Source organism: Rhodamnia argentea, chromosome 9 (assembly GCF_020921035.1).
Source record: "Rhodamnia argentea isolate NSW1041297 chromosome 9, ASM2092103v1, whole genome shotgun sequence".
NCBI lineage: Eukaryota > Viridiplantae > Streptophyta > Magnoliopsida > Myrtales > Myrtaceae > Rhodamnia > Rhodamnia argentea.
Window position 1 is genome coordinate 26,038,159 of NC_063158.1, and position 22,144 is coordinate 26,060,302.

The 22,144-nt window shown below is 38.5% G+C and overlaps 2 protein-coding genes across 2 annotated transcripts; both read left to right on the forward strand.

The window, feature by feature from the left end:
- The first annotated feature begins 619 nt into the window (after positions 1-619).
- Positions 620-4,420, forward strand: LOC115742956 (heavy metal-associated isoprenylated plant protein 7-like). The gene is made up of 5 exons (XM_030677520.2): positions 620-791; positions 928-1,066; positions 1,761-1,960; positions 3,658-3,748; positions 3,886-4,420. Exons 1-5 carry the CDS (start codon positions 783-785, stop codon positions 4,224-4,226), a joined length of 780 nt encoding a protein of 259 aa, XP_030533380.1. The 5' UTR covers positions 620-782; the 3' UTR covers positions 4,227-4,420.
- Positions 4,421-11,410: 6,990 nt separating this feature from the next.
- Positions 11,411-14,976, forward strand: LOC115742993 (oligopeptide transporter 3-like). Its single transcript, XM_030677566.2, has 6 exons — positions 11,411-12,096; positions 12,475-12,572; positions 12,743-13,312; positions 13,523-13,778; positions 14,052-14,234; positions 14,316-14,976. Exons 1-6 carry the CDS (start codon positions 11,524-11,526, stop codon positions 14,931-14,933), a joined length of 2,298 nt encoding a protein of 765 aa, XP_030533426.2. The 5' UTR covers positions 11,411-11,523; the 3' UTR covers positions 14,934-14,976.
- The last annotated feature ends 7,168 nt before the right edge of the window (positions 14,977-22,144 follow it).

The window sequence follows — 22,144 nt, forward strand, 5'->3', positions numbered from 1 at the left end:
AAACTTGTGAGTCATATGCTTTTGTTCGGTCGATAAGACCAACTTCTGTCTGTACTCTTTTTGATTATAGTGGAATCTTATTTTGCCTTGCCCGTGAACGTGGATCACCTTGATCGAACCACGTAAATCCTTGTGTTCTGTGTTCGCTTTCGCATTTGTTACAACACCTACCTTACCCGTGAAATAACCTGGAGTCGATGGAGTAAGGCTAGCTCGGGTCATTTCTCGGATTGAACTGCTCCAATTGTTTACCCTTATGATGTTATAAATTGTTGAAAAGTAAATTACATCTTGAATGCGCCAACATTTGGACTTTGTTCCTCGGAATGTATGAAATAATCCTGATATCTGCACGAATTACATTCACGCCATTTTGAGTGGTTCGGATTATTTTCTTTACAAATCGTTGGACTCTATATCATCACTCTAAATTACATTAGAATGTTTCTGCTAATATTTTTCTTGCATGGAAAATGAGATAACTTAATGAAAGGTATGTGCATTATTTATATATCACGCGACATAATCGTTAGATAAATATTTTCTCGATGAGATTCTGCTGCTGCTAAAGGACGATAAAGGCAGCCTAGACGATAAACCATTCCACGTCAGATTTGCAGAAGCCTCCCTGTCCTACTTATTATGTACCGCCTCTTTCTCCTGAGACAGAAATTTAAGGGGAGAGAGAGAGAGAGAGAGAGAGAGAGAGAGAGCAGAAGTGGAAGAGAGCTTCATTTGCTGAACCCCATTGAAGAGAAAGCTCTTCCAGGTCCATCACAGAAATGGGCGAAGTTAGTTCTTTCTTATCATTTACTCACTTACTTTTAATTTTTTTTAATCCATTTTCCTCTTTTTCCCACTTTGATTTCTCTTCCCTAGCACTAAAAAAACTGAGTGTTGTTTCTCTGTTTGGTGGTAACAATGAAGGAGAATAAAGAGGAGAAGAAGGAGGAGGCCAAGGAAGGAGAGAAGAAGAAAGAAGAGCCGCCGGAGATCGTGCTCAAGGTCGATATGCATTGCGAGGCTTGTGCCAGAAAAGTTGCAAGAGCCTTGAAAGGGTTTGAAGGTCTCATTATCATTTAATTTTATCAAATTCGTTTTTCTATCATGGAAAATTTGTCACCACTCCCCATGTGAGTCCTTTTTTTTTTTTTTTTTAATATTCAAGTCCTTTGGAATGTATGTCATCATTCAAAAGTTTAAAATTTGCAAATGAGACAACTTCTTAGCTTAAGGGTTTGTTCTCTTTTGGGTTTCAAACTCAATTTTTAATATTACTCACATGTGAGATCATGCACATCATCCTTAAAAGTACTGGACCGTTGAGATGCATGATCTTCCCTTATTAAATCCAGTCAATTTTGCTTGAGTGGATTTTAGTTATACTAAAATCTCCCTTAATCACATACTTACCTTACCAAAAAAAAAAAAACTCCCTTAATCACCCTTTTTAGGTATTAGTTCTATTGCGCTATTTAATTATCTCGAACATTTTACTCAAAAATGTTTTAAAACACTTGTCAAGCAATTAGGTAAAGAAATTTTATGATATTCATTACGTTGACATTTCTTGTTCTGTGTATGAGAAGTACTATAAGAATGTTAATATTTTTTTTTTTAAATATGTTCAATGAATGTCTTGAAACTACTAGTAACATGAGCAATAAATTTTAATTTTTAATATGAAATTTCAATTGGATTTTTCTTTTCCCCAAAGAGATTAACATGGAATTGATTGGAATGTTGTGGCATCAATTCAGGTGTGGAAGAGGTGACCACAGATAGCAAGGCCAGTAAAGTGGTGGTGAAAGGGAAGGCAGCAGACCCTGCAAAAGTGTGTGAGAGGCTGCAAAAGAAAAGGGGCAGGAGAGTGGAGTTAATCTCTCCTTTGCCCAAGCCTCCTGAGGAGGAGAAAAAGGAAGAAACTAAAGAACAACCCAAGGAAGAGAAAAAAGAGGAGGTAATTCTACTTTTATTTGGTTATATTTTCTTTCTCTCTTTTTTTTTTTTTAAAGATTTCAAATCAGTCATAGCCACCCCCACCAAACCACAACTAACTTTCTTCTTTTTCTAGTCTTTCGCTAAAAATAGAAGAACCAGGGTCAATTGATTATCATGGCAATTTAATGTAACATTAATGAGGGCTTCACTTAAATCATTTGAAGCATTAACTAGCTCTACCCACTTCCTCAATCATTTGTATGTCGAGCTTGGATCTTCACCTCCTTTCAATTCTAATGATTATAATCATGTACTATACAATGACATCACGTAGAAAACAAATGACATCATCCAAATCAAATTATTGCTCTAGTGAATCGCGTCAAGGTTACCTATCTATATTGATCAAGCCATGTATAAGCTAGTACGAGTTCCACGACGATGGGGTCTACGTGTGATAGTTAAATGTCTACGATGGTGTGTGTGGTACAAGGGACAGTACTTAGGTGATTCCTTCATTGAATGAAAATGGAGATGTGGTTCTATCAATAAACCCTCATAGAATCCAACAGTAAATTAGTAAAATTTGGGCAAATTTGGGGGAGTGAATGTAGGGAAAGTTGCCATTTAATGCTACTGACACAGAAAATAACTAGACAAGGTCAGCAAAAGATGACACGAGCTGTGGAGCCACAGTGAGCAATGAGTTGGAGCTATGAGAGAGAAGAGACTGCTGAAGTGGGCCTCTCTTTTTGACCCCACCATGTTGATCGATTTCGATCGTTAGCCTTTGTTGTTTAAGGTAGTGGAGCCATGCATAGGGTCACGGGTGAAACCCTAACTTTAAAAAAGGTAATGAAAAGGATCTCACACGTTCCTTTTTTTTTTAACTATTGTTGTTTTATCTCTTATTTTTTTCCATCCTCCATGGATCACGAGGTTGGATTTCATCTGGTGACGTGAACTTTGTAAACTATATGGGGGTTAAGAAATTGATGATCTCTAGTGTTCATAAAGTCTAGCTATTCGAATGGTTTGTGTGGAAAAAATAGTTATTCGACGTGTACCAAATCATAATTCATGAGTATAATTCTTTATATTTCATCTTGCTTGTTATTATTATTATTTTTTTTTTTTGTTTCCACATCATATCATCAATGTTTATTAATGTCTACATTTCATGTCCATCCCCAGCGGTAAATAGGTTAAAGTAAACAATGAAAAAGGTAGGTGAATCGTACGTGGGTCTCCATGAGGAGGACCCAAGCTGCATAAATTGGTCTTGGAATTTGCTTCGTACGTACCTTGGGTTATGAGTGCTTTCTGGCTTCTTTTTGCCACTTGTGACTTTAGACTACGGTAAAACAATAGCCCTATTGAATTGCATAATGATACCCGGCATATTACATGTATGGTACATTTTTTAATTAATATTTGCTGTAAATGATTGATGTGACAAGACAAGACCGTACGGAATATAAGGGCACATGTTGTTCTGTATGCAGGTTTGTATAAAACTTGTGACTTACTTAGTATAGCTCTCGGTAAAACCTTCTACTATCCCTAACTTTACACATTCACTTTGAATAATGATACAAATTGTTTGTAAAATGCGTGCCAATTCACGACGTCCTCTTACTTTGTCCCTTCCCTCTCTTGGCTGATCCTACGTTCATCTGATTGACGAATACTAATTTTCTATGGATGGTTATTAAGCCCCCGGCTCCAATAACAGTCGTGTTGAAGGTTGGAATGCATTGCGAAGCATGTGCTCAAGCTTTACAGAAACGAATCCGGAAAATTCAAGGCAAGTTGTCTGCTTCTGAAACATGATCGATGTATTGTGAACAAGGACCGACGTAAATTTCTAGCTGATCATTACTTGTTTGGGCTTCATTGAGTCGTAGTCCATTAAGGAAGACTCATTCTGCCGCTGTTTTGCAGGAGTAGAGACGGTGGAGACCGACGTGGCGAATGATCTGGTAATAGTCAAGGGCGTGATCGACCCGCCGAAGCTGGTCGACTATCTGAAGAAGAGAACGGGAAAGCAAGCGTCCATCGTGAAGGACGAGGAGAAGAAGGAAGAGGAGAAGAAAGACGCCGAGAAGAAGGAAGAAAGCAAAGAAGGAGAGAAGAAGGATGGCGAGGAAGGGAAGGACGACGACGGCACGAAGATGGACATCAGGAAGAGCGAGTACTGGCCCTCCAAATACTACATGGAATATTCCTCGTACCCCCCTCAGATCTTCAGCGACGACAACCCCAACGCTTGCTCTGTCATGTAGTGCAGAGAGTTCCGAACCTCGGACTCGGTTAAGAGTACGCGGCGAGACAATTTTCCATTGTACTTAAAGCTTGCTAATAAAGAGATTTGCGAGACTGGGAGTCGATGGCTAATTGTAATCTGTTGATGTTCTGTAATTTGTGTTACTAATTGTCTGCTCTCTCGATGCGAAAGTGTAGATGAATTTTTAGCAAATATGGCTCTGCAATAACCTGTACATTCTCATCCTAGCGTGCGCTCTCTCTCTCTCTCAAGCTAGGAATTCGTTCTGGACACTAAGAGTGCGCATGACAACACTTCTATTTCCCTTTTTTCTATTTTTTTTGTTCCACGAAATAGGTTTGGAACATATATTTGTTTGGTAACGCAATTTCAATTTTCTATTCAAGGATAAATTTTTGGCCTAGAAATAAATTTGGAACAAAAATAAGAAATAGATATGTTCTACTTTTCTATTTATTAAACAAAACCATAAATAAGAATTATTCTCATTGTTCACTCCCTGTCTCTTGCGTTCATATCGCTGGTCCCCGCTCGCCACCCCTAATCGTCTCTCTTGCGGCCTTGCATCCGGCCGCCGTTCGCCATTCACCGACCATCGGTCTATCATCCCTAGCCACTGGTCTCCGGTCCCTAACTCCCGTTCACTCTTCATTGTTCACCTTTCACCCGCAGCCAGATACTCCTCGCCTTCCACTGGTAGCCGGTCTCGATCCGCCGATCTCCGGCCTTGGCCGCAGGTCTCCTCTGATTGCCGGTGAAGGCTCAACTAGCGGCAACCATAGAAATTTTACGATGTTATAAAATACGTGTTTCTACTTAGAAACTCGTCCAATGAATAAAAATAGAAAAATCTATTTTTGGCTAGAAATAGAGCCCTAGAAGAGAATGATTGGCATTCTCGCCCTAAGATAACCATTTTGTTTCTCTGTTTTTCTATTTTTATGTTCTCGAGAATAGGTTTGGAATAGAAATCCGTTTGGTAAAATAATTTCATTTTTCTATTTTCAATACAAATATTTAGCTTAGAAATAGGTTTGGAGCGAAAATAAAAAGTAGAAATTTTATAATTGTTTAATTCCGGAACCGAAATAGAATAAGAATTATTTTCATCGCCCACTCCCTCTCTCTTGAGTCCCTATTGCCGGCAACTAGTCACCTTGATCATTGCCGTCCGACAACCGTAGTAATTTTATAATGTTACTAAACGAATTTATGTTCCGAACATAGAAATGTAGTCTTGCTATCAAATGTGTTTCTCTGCTCAGAAACTTGTCCAAGGAATTAAAATAAAAAGATATACTTTTGGTCAGAAGTAGCTCTTGAAAATAGAATGATTATCATTCACGCCTTATTAGCCTGTTAATTGATCCATTATAAAGGAACATTCTCAGTTTCTTATTCGTTTTATCTCGTCATCATCCGAGCGCGAACTTGCGGTGCCAGAATTTTTCTGCAGAAGTTTTCGACATGAAACGTCGTTTCTACGAGAAAACGGTTTCCATGCCTCGAGTGCCATTCATAAGTGCATCCCCACAGAGCGCGCCGACCAGCTCTTGCGGAACTTATGGTGCAGGACTCATTCACCTTTCGATTCTACATTTGGACCCCTACTTGAACCCGAAAAACACCCAGACTAGAACCGCAAATCGCCTATATACATACCAATATTCCATGTCTTGCACAAGTGTCAAAATAAGGCATGGAAATTTCGGTTCGTCGTGTCCCTCCGCATTATCAAGAATCCGACTCGAAAAACGAATGCATCGAACCAGTTTGGCATTGAGATGTTTTGGGGGCCAGTGGGATTTAATCTCTTCTCAAAATCCTTACTCGGTAACAGTTGTTAACCAGTGCCTTCATCTCTCCAGATTTAGGGCCTTATGGATCTACGAAACACCGAGATTTCTAAGAAAAGGCCATTACAAATGCACAGACGATGGAACGAACTCGATTACCATTAGCTTTTTATTCGTGTGACTCGCAATGGGACGTTCACTCTTGCAGTTGCGGCACTGGACCACAAGGCCATTCACGGACCATATTCCAGATTCATGATCATCTGATACAAACTAAGATAGTATCTGGAAAAAGAGATGCAGTCGGGTCTCCGCAAGGTCGTATTCGACGGAACGAAAAAGTCTAACTGGTGGCATGGGAATCGCCGAAAAGCCGATGCTTCCAAGGAAGTCCTGATGCAGTGTCTAATGCAATTGGTGTCCATCCATTTTTTAAGTGGAGATTTGTCTGAGAGATTGGGACTCAGGGTTGACGTATATTAGAGTTTCAACAGCTCCTTTTCTGCTTTAATGCGTCTGTATGAAATTCAATAAATTGGGGACAGAACAACATTGTTGGAATGTGATTTATATTCCCCGTCAACAGAAAAGCACCAGTATCTCTCCCTAGTAAATGACCAAGGGTTCGGGGAGCTCAAAGGGTGGCATCCTCCGATTTGAGCCTGTATTTTATTGGTAGTTTGAACTTAAGCTCATGTGTAGTTGCTATTATATAAAATTACTTTCTTTTATAATTGATAATTATAACAGAGATGTGAAATGTGCTAATTATAATAGAATTATCTGCTCGATATAGCCCTAGTTTAATATGAACTAGAATAAATATTTGTGTTGCAATTTCTCTTTCTTGCATTTACTCTCTATTTTATTGTAATTGTGCGCCTAATTCTAACAAATATTTGTTCTGTACACCTAAGGTAAGTTTCTTATTGAAAGGAAATTCTCATAGAGCCAAGGATGAGAACGGAAAATTTGTGAGACTAGCTTCAGTTGAGTATCCGGATAATGCGAACTTTTCTATGATAGAGTGAATAAAAGAGATGACATTGAGGAATGACCTATAGATACTTGTTACATAATTAATTGATGAAATATCAAACTTTTTATAATTGATAGTTGTGTGTTATTTATATTTTGAAAAAATTAATTGTCTCATATCAAGTATACTTAATTCTATTTAACGTTTTTCAAATTTAATTTAGGTGAAAAAGCCTTCTTCAGACCATTAGGATCATTATCCAATGGGGTTTTGATTGATGGATGGATGGTCTTGCTATCATATCAAAATAGCAATAATTCATTTGGTAAAAAAGGGGGACAAAAAAAGTCATCGATGATTTTGCACTCAAGTTGTGTGTATTATCCAAGCGAAAAAAAATAATAATAATAGCTGTGTGTATTTGTGCATTTCGCACAATGAATCCTCAGGTGGGCCTATTGCTCTGTCGGGGCTTAGAGATAAGGTTCCCGTTATCCCCATGAAAACATCCCCTCAATTCTAGGGAAATTTCCTAGAACACATGGCCTGAAATTTCGGAGTGGTGTTGATTCTTTTCAAGTAGTGATGATTGCACTTTTGTAAATGCGTCTGTAAGGCGTGAAGTCAGAAATAATCGATGGTAAGCTTTTCTCCAACTTATATCTTGTAATGCAAGTGGGATGGGTACGCTCAAAATAAATAGTAACTATGACTCACATCGAATATTTCGACCTTGAATAAGGAACCCTATGCTTATAGATGATCAGTTTCAAGATATATAAGTTCCAAATCCAAGAAGTTGGAGCCCGCCTTATCAGATTTGGTTCCTAGATTTTGAAATCAAGACCTAGTTCGATTGACCTTGGGATCCAGCTTACTCTTTTTCTCATTTTTTTCACAATCTTGACGATCTTCACTTATCATGTTGACCTTAATTGAAAGTACGAAAGTGTCTAAGAGACGACATTAAGGATTAAAATCAGTTTGAATTTGGTTCAAAATCGATCCTTGGTATTGAATAGAGAATTGGACCAATCGAGAACAATTACCAAAATTTTCCTTGTGTAGTAGTGATTGGATATAACTGGTTTCGTTCAGATTCCGAATTGAACCAACTCGGTTGCTTACCCCTACTCATGACAATGCTGGGGATCGCCAACATTGATCACTCGTTCCCATCCTTCTATCGATACAAAGAAAGATCTTTGAGTATCTATGGGCCTTGGTTTTATTAGGCCCATTAGATCTACAAGTGATGATCTCTAACACAAGAAAAGCACATGTTAAAATGGGCTTTGATATAACTAGGTCAAGATGATGCTAAGCTTGTGAGCCTTTTGTTTTATCTTGCTATATATTGAAGCATGGTTGTAGCAAAGCAAAGCTCGAAGCTTTAGTCAAGAGTGGTTGGAATCCAATAGTTTCAAGGCCAAAGTGACAAGCCGAGTTCTCTGGAATCGATTCGTTCCTAAGCCAACTCCAAGTAAGACTAGCTAGACCTTTTACTCTACTATTGTCCGTGAATATGCATCTTATCCTTCCAAATCCGAGACTCTACTTACTAATTAATACTTGACAACTTTGGGCCTGCTTGGAAATAATTCTATTTTTTAAAATAATTTTTAAGTAGAAATTATTCTTTTAAATTTTGTTCCTGAGAATAGAGAAGTAGATTTTTTTTTCTTTGTATTTCTGTTCCAAATCTGTTCATTGGCCACCGACATGTTCCCAAAAATAGAAAAATTAACTGATGTTATCAAATAAATTTATGTTCTTTTGCTGTTCCCTAGAACAAAAGAACAAGAATCAAAAAAACACAGTGTTACCAAACAAGTCCTTAACCAATTCTTTGGTGTTTGTTTATTTGAGTTGTGTGAGTCAAGTTTGTCTCTAGAAGCGATATATATTATTTCTTATGTGATTCATTAAATATTGCTCGAGTCTATTTGATCTTCATAATGCGTCTCTAATCTTCATGGTGCATAATTTTTCTCAATTTGCAATTTATCATGTTTTAAGATATCGCTATCAATACACCTAAAATTCTGAACCTGATGGAGACATGATTGAATATTTTAATGCGTGGAAATATTTGGATCGTATAGGTCAAGATTTGACTTAAGAATGAAGCAGGAAAATTGTTTAAAAAGTTATAAACTTTTCGTACTTTTGCCAATTCAGCTTTTGACCTTATAAGTTTGTCAATTTAGCTCTAAACATTTTCATCTTTTGCTAATTCGGTTCCATTGACGAGAGATAGTTGAAGTCGATATCTTGTAATAATATTTTAATTCTTTCAAATATTTTTTCCTCTTTTTTTTTCTTTTTCCATTTTTCCTTTCGTTTTTCCCTCCAGTGTCGGAAGAGGGGGTGAGGGACAGTGACCCTCACTCAAGGCTGGCGAGGGCTACCCTTGCTCAGCCTTGCCCCTAAAGCCAAGGGAGAAAAAAAGGAATATGAAAAACATAAAACATTAAAAAATATTCGAACAAATTTTAAAATATTATTAAAAATTATCCTCATCGGTGTCGGGAGTGCCACGCAAGATGACTAACGTCTATGTCAACGATTTCGGGTCAATATGATTGAATTGGAAAAATATTAAAACGTTTGGGATTGAATAAACAAACTTAAAAAGTTTAGGACTGAATTGACAAAAGTTCAAATGGCTTAGGACTTTTATGACAATTTTTCCGAATGAAGCAGAGAAGAAAAAGGGATTGTAAGATAATTATGTATATAATCAATCATTAACATAGTAAGACTTCTTAATCTATTATAAACCAACAACTTATTAATTCAACAAAGCTCGACAGAAATATCTTAATCGTTATATTTGTTGAATCACCTATCGGGTATAACTATCGCAGACAAGATCGAATATTATAAAATCGACAAAACCGACTGACATAAATTTGAAAAATAAAAGTAAAGAAATGATCCTGACGACTTAATTTTGGTAGATGTGAAATAATATACGTTTGGCACATTCTATGTCACCGAACTGCCTCTCAGCCGCAAGCGGTGGAGGCCGCAACTCAAGCCCAAATGATGCTTTGTGTTCTTTAATTATTTCATCATTGTCCAAACTGCCGGTCCACCACGACAGCTGACTCTTTTGTTTCTATTGGACGATCTTGATGTTCTGACCCTAGATAATTGTTCCAAATAAGAAAAATTTAATGCCCAATTAATTCAGTAAATTTGATGCCTCATTGACGTAGTGTTCAAGTAGTTGACTAAACAATAAACGAAATGAATCTAGAAAATTTATTATAAGACTTGTGAATGTGGGGAAAATCGCCCAAAAAAATTATAATTGTGGAAAAAATGCCAATTAAGTCCTAAACATTTTTTTTCCCAATTCAGTCTTAAATATTTTACATTTGTGTCAATTTAATTCTAAACCTTTTGCTCTTGTGCTAATTCAATCTATTCAGCCAATCTTGGCCGCCCGATGCTAACGTAGACGCTGGTTGGCACCGGCATGGTGCCGACATGGCACTGCCGGCGATGACGTGGCAATTTTTAATGATATCTCAATTGATTCATTATTTTATTTTATTTCTTTTTTCCTTTTCTTTTCTTTTCTTTTTCTTCCTCCGGCCCCAACGACTGGCTACAATAGAGGTCCGGCGAGGTGGGCCTCACCGTGGCTGGGTGAGGCTTGACCTCTCCTGTGGCCAATTGGCGACCGGTTGGAGAAGGAAGCAGAAAAAAAAAAGAAAAAGAAAAAATAAAAATTATTCCAAAAAAATTAAAATCTTATTGAAATAATCCACGTCGGCTCTGACGTGCACATCAGCGCCAGGCGGCCAAAATTGGCTAAATGGACTGAATCGACATAAATACAAAAGGTTTAGGACTAAATTCGCCATAAAAAAGTTTAGTACTGAATTAACAAAATTATAATAAGTTTATGACTTTTTTGGTGATTTTCCCTATTAAAGTGTATTATTTGCAAGATAACATCCACTTAATCTAAAGAGTTTTTCTAACCAAAAAAAATCTAAAGAGTTATTTTATTAAACGAAAGCAGTGTTTAATTTTTTTTAAAAAAAATGTTGCGCGCGGACGTTAATTAAGACCGATTGAAAATTGGTATTCTAACTTATGAGTCGGATTTTTATTGAGCGATAAATATGACCCACTTGTTTAAAGACTCGTTTCTAATCGTCCACATTATTTAATATACATAATTTACAAAATCGGTTTTAATATACTCATACGGCACTACTGACTATTTAAGTGATGACCATAGTCTTATCGCATCATAGACAATTATAAAATAGATTTTACTGCAATGGCTTCTCCACCATGTTGAACTTGTTCCAATAACTACAGTGACCATCTAGCTCTCGTAATAGCCTTTGACTTATTCAATGATAAAAATATTTACGGGTAAGAAATTCATGATGATACATTCACTTATATGCATCCACCAGATTGAGTAGTGCAGATCAAACGCAGAGCTCTGTGCTCCAGTTTTAGGTCTAACTTTGAGAAACTTGATTGCTCCAATGACTGTTCACAATTACGAGACCCAAGACCAAGAAAAGCCAAACGAAGATCACGCAGGAGGAGGTCAAGAGCAAGAAGAAAGTTGTGCAGTGGAAGAAATGGCCTTGATCACAGGAGGAGGTCAAGAGCAAGAAGAAAGATGTGCAGTGGAAGAAGTGGCCTTGGTTGTGCCGGAGACCGACAACCAGTCTCTACCGGTGATGACATTCCGAGTGTGGGTCCTCGGCCTTTCATCGTGCATCGTCCTCATCTTCCTCAACACCTTCTTCATGTACCGGACGCAGCCGCTGACCATCTCGTCCATCCTGATGCAGATCACTGTCTTGCCCATCGGAAAGTTCATGGCCAGGACTCTGCCCACGAAGCGGTACCGGGCCTTTGGGTACAGCTTTAGCTTGAACCCAGGGCCTTTCAACATAAAAGAGCATGTTTTGATCACCATCTTCGCCAACTGCGGAGTGGCCACGGGTGGAGTTGATGCTTACTCCGTTGGACCCATCACGGTGATGAAGACTTATTACAGGCAGAACTTGAGCTTTCTCTGTGCCCTCATCATTGTCTTGACTACACAGGTACAATTCATTGTACTGGTCATCCTTTGAGGAGCGGCCATTCCTAGGTTCTTTCACCTTTTTTTTTTTTTTTTTGTGCATTTTTCATTCCTGAGGCCTCAGTTCTGGAACCAGGACTTTCTACTTAGCTTGAAACCAAGAATTAGTTGTTAGCCGCGTGCTTTCAAGTGGGTATATTTGTTTCATATCATTGAAATCGATTTTAGGAATATGTTGCTCTCATTTCAAGATTATGCTTGTTTGCCCGATAAAGATTAATGAATGGGAAAACATGTTCTTTTACTAATGAAAAACGAAGAATCGAATCTCATCGGCCTGTAATTTATATTAGCCAAGTTCTGAGTGACTGATGGGTCTGTTGCTGGATGATACAAATAGTTAGCAGGGTACGGATGGGCTGGAATGTTTAGGAAGTACCTGGTGGATCCTGCTGAGATGTGGTGGCCTGCAAACCTTGCTCAGGTCTCTCTCTTCAGGTCTGTAACTTTACAACTCTCTTCATGCTTGATCATCCTTCGACATTTCCTAGGATGCATCATCTCCTTGATTATAATTGCCAGGATGGGCATAGATGTTCTAATTGATTCTGTTTGATTACCATTTTACATGTCTACTCATGATTATGATTTGCCTTTTTAATTTACAGAGCCCTCCATGAAAAGGAACACCAAACGAAAGGCCTGACGCGGATGCAGTTTTTCCTTGTGGCGCTTGCCGTGAGCTTCGCTTACTACTTGCTACCTGGCTATTTGTTCCCAGTCCTGACGTTCTTCTCCTGGGTCTGCTGGGCATGGCCACGCAGTGTCACCGCCCAGCAAATCGGGTCGGGATACCACGGGCTTGGGATCGGCGCCTTCACCCTCGATTGGGCCGGTGTCTCGGCCTATCGCGGAAGCCCGCTCGTGACACCTTGGCAGACAATTGCCAATATTGCATTCGGCTTCATCTTGTTCATATATGTGGTGGTACCTCTTTGCTATTGGAAGTTCAACCTCTTCCACGCCCAACGATTCCCCATATTCTCTAATCAGCTGTTCAAATTCGATGGGCATAAGTACGATATCACCAAGATATTGACGCCGAAATATGATCTTGATGTAGCTGCTTATGAAAGCTACGGGAAGCTGTACCTTAACCCTATATTCGCCATATCCATAGCATCAGGATTCACTCGCATCACTGCTACTTTCTCACATGTGGCGTTGTTCCACGGCAGGTAACCTGCTTCCATTATTTCCAAGATTAAGCATCTCCAGTTTAGAGATACTCTTTATAAAAAGTGTAGTTTCTCAAATGGCTGCTGTTTTGTATGATTTATTACCACAAGGATAGAATCTTGCGACATTACCTTACTTTAGTATAGAGAGTGGCATGATCATGATCAACTAACACACGGATAGAATCATGCTACATTTCCATCTCGTAGAGATATCATAAGGAGGAGCCGAGCCGCGATGAAGGACGTGAAACTGGACATCCACAAGAAGCTGATGATGCATTATAAACAAGTCCCTGAATGGTGGTTCCACATTGTAGCAGTGGCAACCGTCACCTTGTCGGTGATGATGTGCTTCGTGTGGAAAGATGCCGTGCAACTGCCATGGTGGCTGATGATTCTCGCCTTTGTCATGTCTTGGCTTGTTGTCCTCCCCATTGGGGTCATTCAAGCAACCACAAACCTGGTAAAAATATGAAATTTCCCGATGAAGTCGATTCTCATTTCCTGATGGGGTCATTTCAAGCACTGTATTGTTTTTCTGTTTGGGCTATGAAAAAATAAATTTCGGATATTAGTAACTAGTAAAAGGCCTAGAGCCGGAAGCAATCTTACCTCTAGTTTGGAAGTGATATGTGATTGATGATACATATTCCTTCTATTTCCCCAAGCAAAGCTCTTCACATCGCGATACCTCTTCTCTTGATCGATCAGATAATCCTATTGACTTCTTCTGCAGCAACCGGGATATGAAATCATAGAACAGTTCCTGATCGGTTACATATTGCCTGGAAAGCCCATAGCGACCTTGCTTTTCAAGATCTACGGGCGGTTCAGCTTTGCCCATGCACTGTTCTTCTTGTCGGATCTCAAACTCGGGCACTACATGAAGATTCCTCCGCGCTGCATGTTCACAGTTCAGGTATCCATAGCTTGGACAGCCGTTGGTAAGGCCATGAGATTAATCAGTCCCTTTGTCTGATCTTTGTTTCAATTTTGGCAGCTTGTGGCTAGTCTAGTTTCGGGCGTAGTTAACCTCGTGGTGGCGTGGTGGATGATGGGGAGCATTGAGAACATCTGCGATGTCGAGGCGCTCCATCCTGAGTCTCCATGGACGTGTCCCAAATTCAGAGTCACATTCGACAATTCGGTCATATGGGGGTTGATTGGGCCGAGGAGGCTGTTCGTACCAGATGGCTTGTACCAGAACTTGGTATGGATGTTCCTCGTAGGAGCTCTCTTGCCTCTGCCAATTTGGCTGCTGAGCAAGATCTTCCCAGAAAAGAAGTGGATCCGCCATATAAACATTCCTGTCCTGTCCTTCGGTTTCGCAGGCATACCACCGGCCTCTCCCACGAACATCGCAAGCTGGATCATCACAGGGATGTTCTTCAACTTTTTCATGTTCCGATACCGGAAGCGCTGGTGGCAGAAATATAACTACATTTTATCGGCAGCATTGGATGCCGGGACGGCTTTTATGGGCGTGTTTCTGTTCTTTGCTCTGCAGAATCAGAACAAGAACTTGAAATGGTGGGGGTCAGAGATCGACCACTGTCCGCTAGCAACTTGTCCGACCGAGGCAGGGATCATGGTCCAAGGATGCCCGGTAAACATCTAAGGGAAAGCAGAGAGGCTGGGCTATAAACATCTATATACACCAACTCTAACTATGCTTTCTTTGGTTCTTCCAAATATTGTAAAAACTAACGCCTTTGCTTGCTCAAAATATAATCTTTGTTGTAGGCTAGAATATTATCTAGGGGGTGACTAGGTGATTTTATCAATACTTGATAAACTAATGCGGAAACAATGCAATCAATTTGAGTATTATCAAAATCGAATAAGAACAGAGTCTGAATATTATAAGTGATATGATGATATTCACCAATGTGCAATATTCTATTAAATGTAATAACAAAAGTTGAAAGATAGATAAATTTATACACAAAATTTATAATGGTTTGGCTCGGTGCAAGCCTATGTTGAGGGCTGGATTTCTCTAGTTAATCAGTAAGAGATTAGAGAATTGAGTGATGATGCTCAAGTTTGATAGGTCTTACTATCTCAAACACAATCACTCTTTCAACTTCTCTTAAGGATTATAATTTGGAGCCCATAGAATACAAGTATGATGCTCTCTTGAACTTTGGAGTTTATGATTATTGATCTCACTCTTTACTCTTCAGCACCTTAGTCTTCTTTTATACTCTTTCACTTCCAATTTGAAAAGTTTTCAAAGAATCACTCTTCAATTAACGCATCAGACAAGATTGTATAAAGAAGATTGAGTAGACGTTGAGGGATAAAATCTGAATCTCCATCGATTTGATCGCCCAAACAATCAAATCTTAGTTTACATAATAGAGTTATTCATTTAAAGTCGCTTGTCTTAAAAAATGACTACCAATCAATCAAGATGTCTTGCGTAAAGAGATGCATCGCAAAGCAATCTTTAAGATTGAAGATCAATCGGTGCTTTGCTATGCTGGGAAATCCGAGCCATATCATTAGCTGTGATGATCTAGTCTGAATGGGGGTTTGTGTCTGAATATAAGTCCATAAGCAAACATTGCAATCTCTGATGATATTCAACTCTAGCATAGAGTCTAAGGATATCAAATGGCTTGATGATATTCGCGTGTTAGCTGATCCAGACAGTTACTTTGATAATATCCACGAAGTAACATTTTGAGGAGGATTTAACGACCAACTCTTCGGGAGTAACACCCGAACAAAAGCACTTGAATGCATTTATCAGATTCAAGAAAAACCAAAGGTAATTTTGTGATCTTCAAAATATAATATGAGGTTTTCTCGACAATCATAACTTAAATCAATATCTACGGACTTAAATTCAAGCAGTTTTCCCCTTTATGCTAACACCTTTATCCCTGTTTTCGTCATGTGTCCCAGCCCTTTAGTACCACAATTTGGATAGATTTCAACTCAGCAAATACTATTGTTTCTCTACTGCTTTCAGTCATATATGGTGTTCCTAGATCTAGGCAAGACTTCCTCGCCCGTAGCCGGTGAGACCGACCTCACCCGGTCCATTGAGGCCATGGGTGAGGCCAGCCTTGGCCGTGACCGCATGGTCAAGATGCCCACGGTTGGCGAGGCATCTCAGCCCTCACCAACCGTCGGTGAAGGCCCAACGACCCTTGCCGGCAGTTGAAGCACAAAATTAGAAGAAAAAAGGAAAACAAAGAAAAAAATAAACAAAAAAATTCGAGAAATTTATTAAAAGTTGTCCACGTTAGCGCCGCCACGCCACGTTAGCGATTTCTAGTCAAAATTGATAGGAAAGATTGAATTAGAAAGCTCAATTCCCTTCAAAGATAATGAATCAACGCACCCAAAACAGCATCAGAGTTTGACTCAATGACAAAGCCTTGAATGCGCTTTGATAATGCACCAGACTTTGACTCGATGGCATAGTATCGGGAATAAAGATAAACATCGGAGTTTGATTCAACGACGAGAATCTAAAAGCTACAGCTAAGTAAAGTAAATGCAGTACGAAAAGTAAAGATAAGATAAATTTGTTGATTTATTTGGGGGGCCTTTTTTGTGGTTGCCTAGTGATATTTATAATGGTTGAGGTGGTCACTGCTATTCAGCGGTGGTAATCTTTGGGCACCAACATTTGTTGCCTTCCTTAATCTTTTGAATTCTGTTGACCCAGTCTATGAACAAGTACCCGACTCTGGATAGCTAGTGATGTTGGTGCCCTTCTTCGACTTTTATGTGTGTCAATCGTGCCCATGTCTTCCGCTTGTTGGGGCTTTGAAATTTGACAATCCAGAATCTGTCGATAGGACTTTACTAGCTCCCTTTCGATCGTGAGGGGTATGCTCACACCCCCGCATCTCGCAGATTCCTTGACCAGTTCTTAAGAATTCATTTTGCCTCAAAAACTGCTCTCCCGTCATGGAATTCAAGGAGACTGTTTTCGCATCCTTCGGTACCCTTAAAAAACTCTTTAATCTGGCAGGGTGGCTTCTTGCTAAAGTTCAAATATGATGATTTCACCAATTAGCACCTGTCGACACTTTCACGTGCTTTGCATGTGGCTTTTTATTCCCTATCGAAATGTCTATTCTTCATGTGTATATCACGGGTATCAATTCTCCATTTGTTCTACCTAGCTATTGACTCCTTATGTGCTTTGCATGTGTGTTGACCTCTCACGTTCTCCACACATATATTGATCTTCCACGAGTGCAGCATGTGCCTCGGCGGGCCAGATATTTTGAGTGTCAACAGGAGTATAGAAGAAAGCTTATTGTATCTTGATAGGATAGTTGCTAGAACATATAAGATTGAGTTTTGTAGGGATTGAATTATTCTTAAAAACAGTGCTTGCACACCTTAAATAATTGATCTTTATATTCTCATCTTTTTACAACAGATTTCCAAGGAGTATTTTTTTTCATACTATTTAATTTTGGTAGAAGTGAAATAATACACACTTGGCAAATTCTACGTCACCAAACTGCCGCTCAGCCGCAAGCGGCGGAGGCTGCAACTCAAGCCCAAATGAAGCTTTATGTTCGTTAATTATTTCATCATTGTCTACACTGCTGGTCCACCACCACAGCTGAATCTTTTGTTTCTATTGGACGATCTTGATGTTCTGATCCTACATAATTGTTCCAAACAATTAAATAAAAGCAGTTTCTTTTAATAGCTAGTTAACTATACGCACAAAACATTTAATGCGTAATTAATCTCGTTAAATTTGATGCCTCATTGACATAGTGTTCAAGTAGTTGACTATACAATAAACGAAATGAATCTAGAATATTCATTATAATACTTGTTAATGTGAGGAAAATTGCCAAAAAAATCCTAATCTATTGTAATTGTGCCAATTTAGTCATGAACTTTTTTTTTTGTCGGTTTAGTCCTAAACTTTTTGTTCTTGTGCCAATTCAATACTAAATTGTTTGTATTTATACCAATTCGGTCCATCCAATCAACTTTGGTTGGCCGGCATCGACAAGGATCTTGACGGGCGCTAATATGGAGCAATTTTTAATAATACTTTAATTTTTTTTAAAATTTCATTTCTATTTTCTTATTTTTTTTTTTTTTCTTCTTTTTCCTCCTCCAGTCATTCGTCGGATCGATGATCGGCTAGAGGAGAGGGCCGGCAAGGTCGACCTCGTCATGGCTAGGGGAGCTCAAGTCTCCTCCAATCCGGCAAGGCCGAGCCTTGCCATGGCTAGATGAGACTCGACCTCGCCCTAGCTAGCCCTCTCCTTTGGCCAATTGGCAACCGGCTGGATAAGGAAGAAGAAGAAGAAGAAAGAAAAAAAAAAGAGAATTTAAAAAATATAAAAACATTATTAAAATTATCCACGTCAACGCCAGCTAGCCATAGTTAGTGGGATGGAAGGAACTGCCGCAAATACAAAAAGTTTAGGACTAAATTGGCCACAAAAAAAGTTTAGGATTAAATTGGTACAATTGTAATAGTTTTAGGATATTTTTTTTTTTTGTAATTTTCTCTATTAATATGTATTCTTTATTCTAGTCAAGAAAATTTTATAAAACAAAAGTTTCCATTTTTGAAATTGCAATTTACACATTATTAGAATGGTTAATACATTGATGTTTATAAGATTTTCCTGAGCGGCTACTTAACAAGAATTCCAAAAACACCGATTATCAATTCCCCTAACAATAGTCTCTAGTTTCTTACTTACTTTGAAATAAGTAAATACAAACTAATTAAATTCTTTGGTCCAAGTTTTTGGTAGTGTTTGTTTTTAACTTCTGCAGATCTTTATTTGACTTATTTTGTTTTTCACCATATTGAATCTAGCGCCAAGCAAGGAATGATTATTTGAAGTTGCCGATTCGAGCGAGAGCCCGAATGGGGGAGGCGATAGCATCTTGATCGAAAGCTCTACTGTTCTTCAACGCCTCAATGAAAATGCTGCCACGTTACTCAATAAATCCACTTAGCTTATCGGTCTTAGTATACCTGACAGTATTTTTTTTTATTGTCGGATATACCTGACATTATTCAGGATTAACATAATTGGTGGTAAAAGTCGAGAGGCACTCTAGATAATTTAATGGGACACCCACGACAAAGCACCTAGGTCCGAGGTTGGAAAGCGCTCTTCAAAATGTCTGATATAAAATAATCCAACATGGACATAAATAAGATTAAGGATCTTTGGAGAAAGTGGAAGCTATAGAGCTCCCAGCAAAAGCGCCAGATACCTTTTTCCGGATTAGATGCTGATTCAACGAGGTTAGTTAATCAGGCTCAAGGAAAAGTGCAGATCAGACTCTGCAGTCTGTCAATAAACAATTATCGTCCAAAATAAGTATAATAAGAAGAAATACTTAAAATATGGGAGCAGAACTTTGCAAGATAACATCCAGTTGGTCTAAGAACTTATTTTATTAAACAAAAGCAGTGTTTAATTGTTTAAGAACACTACAAAAAAACAAGGATTTAGTCACGGATTTTACCACGAAAAATTGACCAAAATTTTACTAAAATTTTGAAAATTAAAGAAAAAAAAAAATAATTGTTGACGAAAAACAAAATTCGTGACTAATTAGTACAATTTTGCAACGAAGACCTATCCGTAGCTAATTAGCGAGGAATAAGTTTCGTCGCTAATTGGCCAAAAATTTTAACAAAAAATTTGAGTCATGAAACTTATTCCTCGTTAATTAGTCACGAATTTTCCGACAAAATAAATTTCATCGCTAAATTTAGCGATGAATTTTTTGTTTTTTAAATTTAACGAGAAAACACAATGTTTCGTTGCTAAATTTAGCGACTCAATTTTTTTCGTGGTAAATCCACTTTAGCAACGAAATTTTATTTTTTCATATGATAAAATCATTTCTTTTACTTTTTGATTTTAAATTTAATTAAAATAAAAATTAATTTCTGCAATTTATATTTAACATTGATTAAGCACTTAATAATATCATAGGTTCCGTAGGAGTCGGGCTCGGTGGTCAACATTTAAATGATGACCATAGTGTTATTGCGGATGGCTAGGGCTCGGGTAGTGGTGGACCAGTATTAGGGAAGATGGCGTGACAATTTCAAATAACTATTTCGTGGCATCATGGTTGGAGAGGTGCGGTGGCCTCCATGTTGAACTTGGGTTCCAAGTAACTACAGTGGACCATCTAGATCGTCGTCGCAACGGGCTTGTCGTCGGATCGTGGGTCTCGGCCAGCTCACATGGCCGGAGGTGGCTGGGTAACGGTGATCGGTGGCGGCGGAGCTCAAGTGGAGGAGGGTCGGGGGGGAAGGTCCCGGGTTTACGGCGACGGGGGCGGATCTCGTTGTTGAGGCCTATTGGCCGTAAGGGCAATGGGAGTGGACGGAGGGTGGTGGTCCAAGCTGTAGTGGTCGGGTGGAGGTGGGTCGCTCATTTGAACCAGAAAAAGAAAGCAAGAATAAGAAGAAGGAGGAAATGAAGAAGATGCAGAAGCGAAGAACAAGATGAAGACGTCGTACAAGCAAGAGAGAGAGAGAGCAGGAGGCTTTTAGAAAGTAACGTCAAAAGAAAGATTAAATAAGATAGGAGAGAGAAATCTAGCAACGAAAAAAACAATTTGTGGCTTATTTAGTGACGAACAAAACAATTCGTCGCGGGGTGACTTACCACTCACCTGGGTGGCGCCGCTGGTTCGCGCACTCTTCCTCTCGCAAAAGGTCGAGTGTTCAAATCCCGGGCGCGTCGCAGGGTGACTTACCCGATGGCACATGTGTGGTGGCTATCACTTGTTGCCCCCGGGGTTTACCCCCCAGCTGCCGGCCATGCGGGGGTTCCCTGGGTCATAAAAAATAATAATAATAATTCATCTCTAATTTAGAGACGAAAAAGCTAATGCGTCGCTAAATTAGTGACGGAAAAAAAATTCGTCGCTAATATTTTCTTTTTTATTTTTATTTATATCATATTAGCGACGAATAATACATTTCGTCGCTAAATTAGCAACGAAAAAATTATTTTCGTCGCTAAATTGAAATATTTTCTTTTTTCCTTTTATTCATAATGCTAATTTTGCGACGAACAAAATTGTTCGTCGCTAAATTAGCGATGAAAAAGCTGATTCGTCGCTAAATTAGTGATGAAAAAGCTGATTTTAATATTTTATTTTTTTACTTTTACTTTTATTTATAGCATATTAGTGACGAAAAACGAATTTTGTCGCTAAATTAGCGACGGAAAAAAAATTTGTCGCTAATATTTTTTTATTTTTATTTATATCATATTAGCAACGAATAATACATTTCGTCGCTAAATTAGCAACAAAAAAATTATTTTCATCGTTAAATTGAAATATTTTATTTTTTATTTTTATTCACAGTGCTAATTTTGCGACGAACAAAATTGTTCATTGCTAAATTAGTAATGAAAAAGCTAATTCGTCGCTAATTTTAATATTTTATTTTTTACTTTTATTTTTATTTATAGCCTATTAGCGATGAAAAACGAATTTCGTCGCTAAATTAGCAACGACAAAGTTAAATTCGTCGCTAAATTGAATATTTCATTTTTTTATATTTATATAAAATTAGCAACGAAAATGTAATTAGTCGCTAATATTCATATTTTCTTTCTTATTTTTATTCATAGTACTAATTTTGCGACGAAATCAACGTTGGTCGCTAATTAGCGACGAACGGCAATTTTCGTCGCTAAGTTTTAAGAAGAGAATTTGCAACAAATTAGTGACAAAAACGTGGTTCGTCACTAACTAGGGACAAAATAGGTTTTCGTCACTAAATGATAGCAACAAATTTTTGACGAAATTTGGTTTTCGTCGCTAATTAGC

Coding starts and splice junctions, on each gene's coding strand:
- LOC115742956 (XM_030677520.2), top strand. Junction 1,067..1,760: donor AGCCTTGAAAGGGTTTGAAG/GTCTCATTATCA, acceptor GCATCAATTCAG/GTGTGGAAGAGGTGACCACA. Junction 1,961..3,657: donor AGGAAGAGAAAAAAGAGGAG/GTAATTCTACTT, acceptor ATGGTTATTAAG/CCCCCGGCTCCAATAACAGT.
- LOC115742993 (XM_030677566.2), top strand. CDS start 11,524: ATGACTGTTCACAATTACGAGACCCAAGACCAAGAAAAGCCAAACGAA. Junction 12,097..12,474: donor TCATTGTCTTGACTACACAG/GTACAATTCATT, acceptor TGATACAAATAG/TTAGCAGGGTACGGATGGGC. Junction 12,573..12,742: donor GCTCAGGTCTCTCTCTTCAG/GTCTGTAACTTT, acceptor TTTAATTTACAG/AGCCCTCCATGAAAAGGAAC.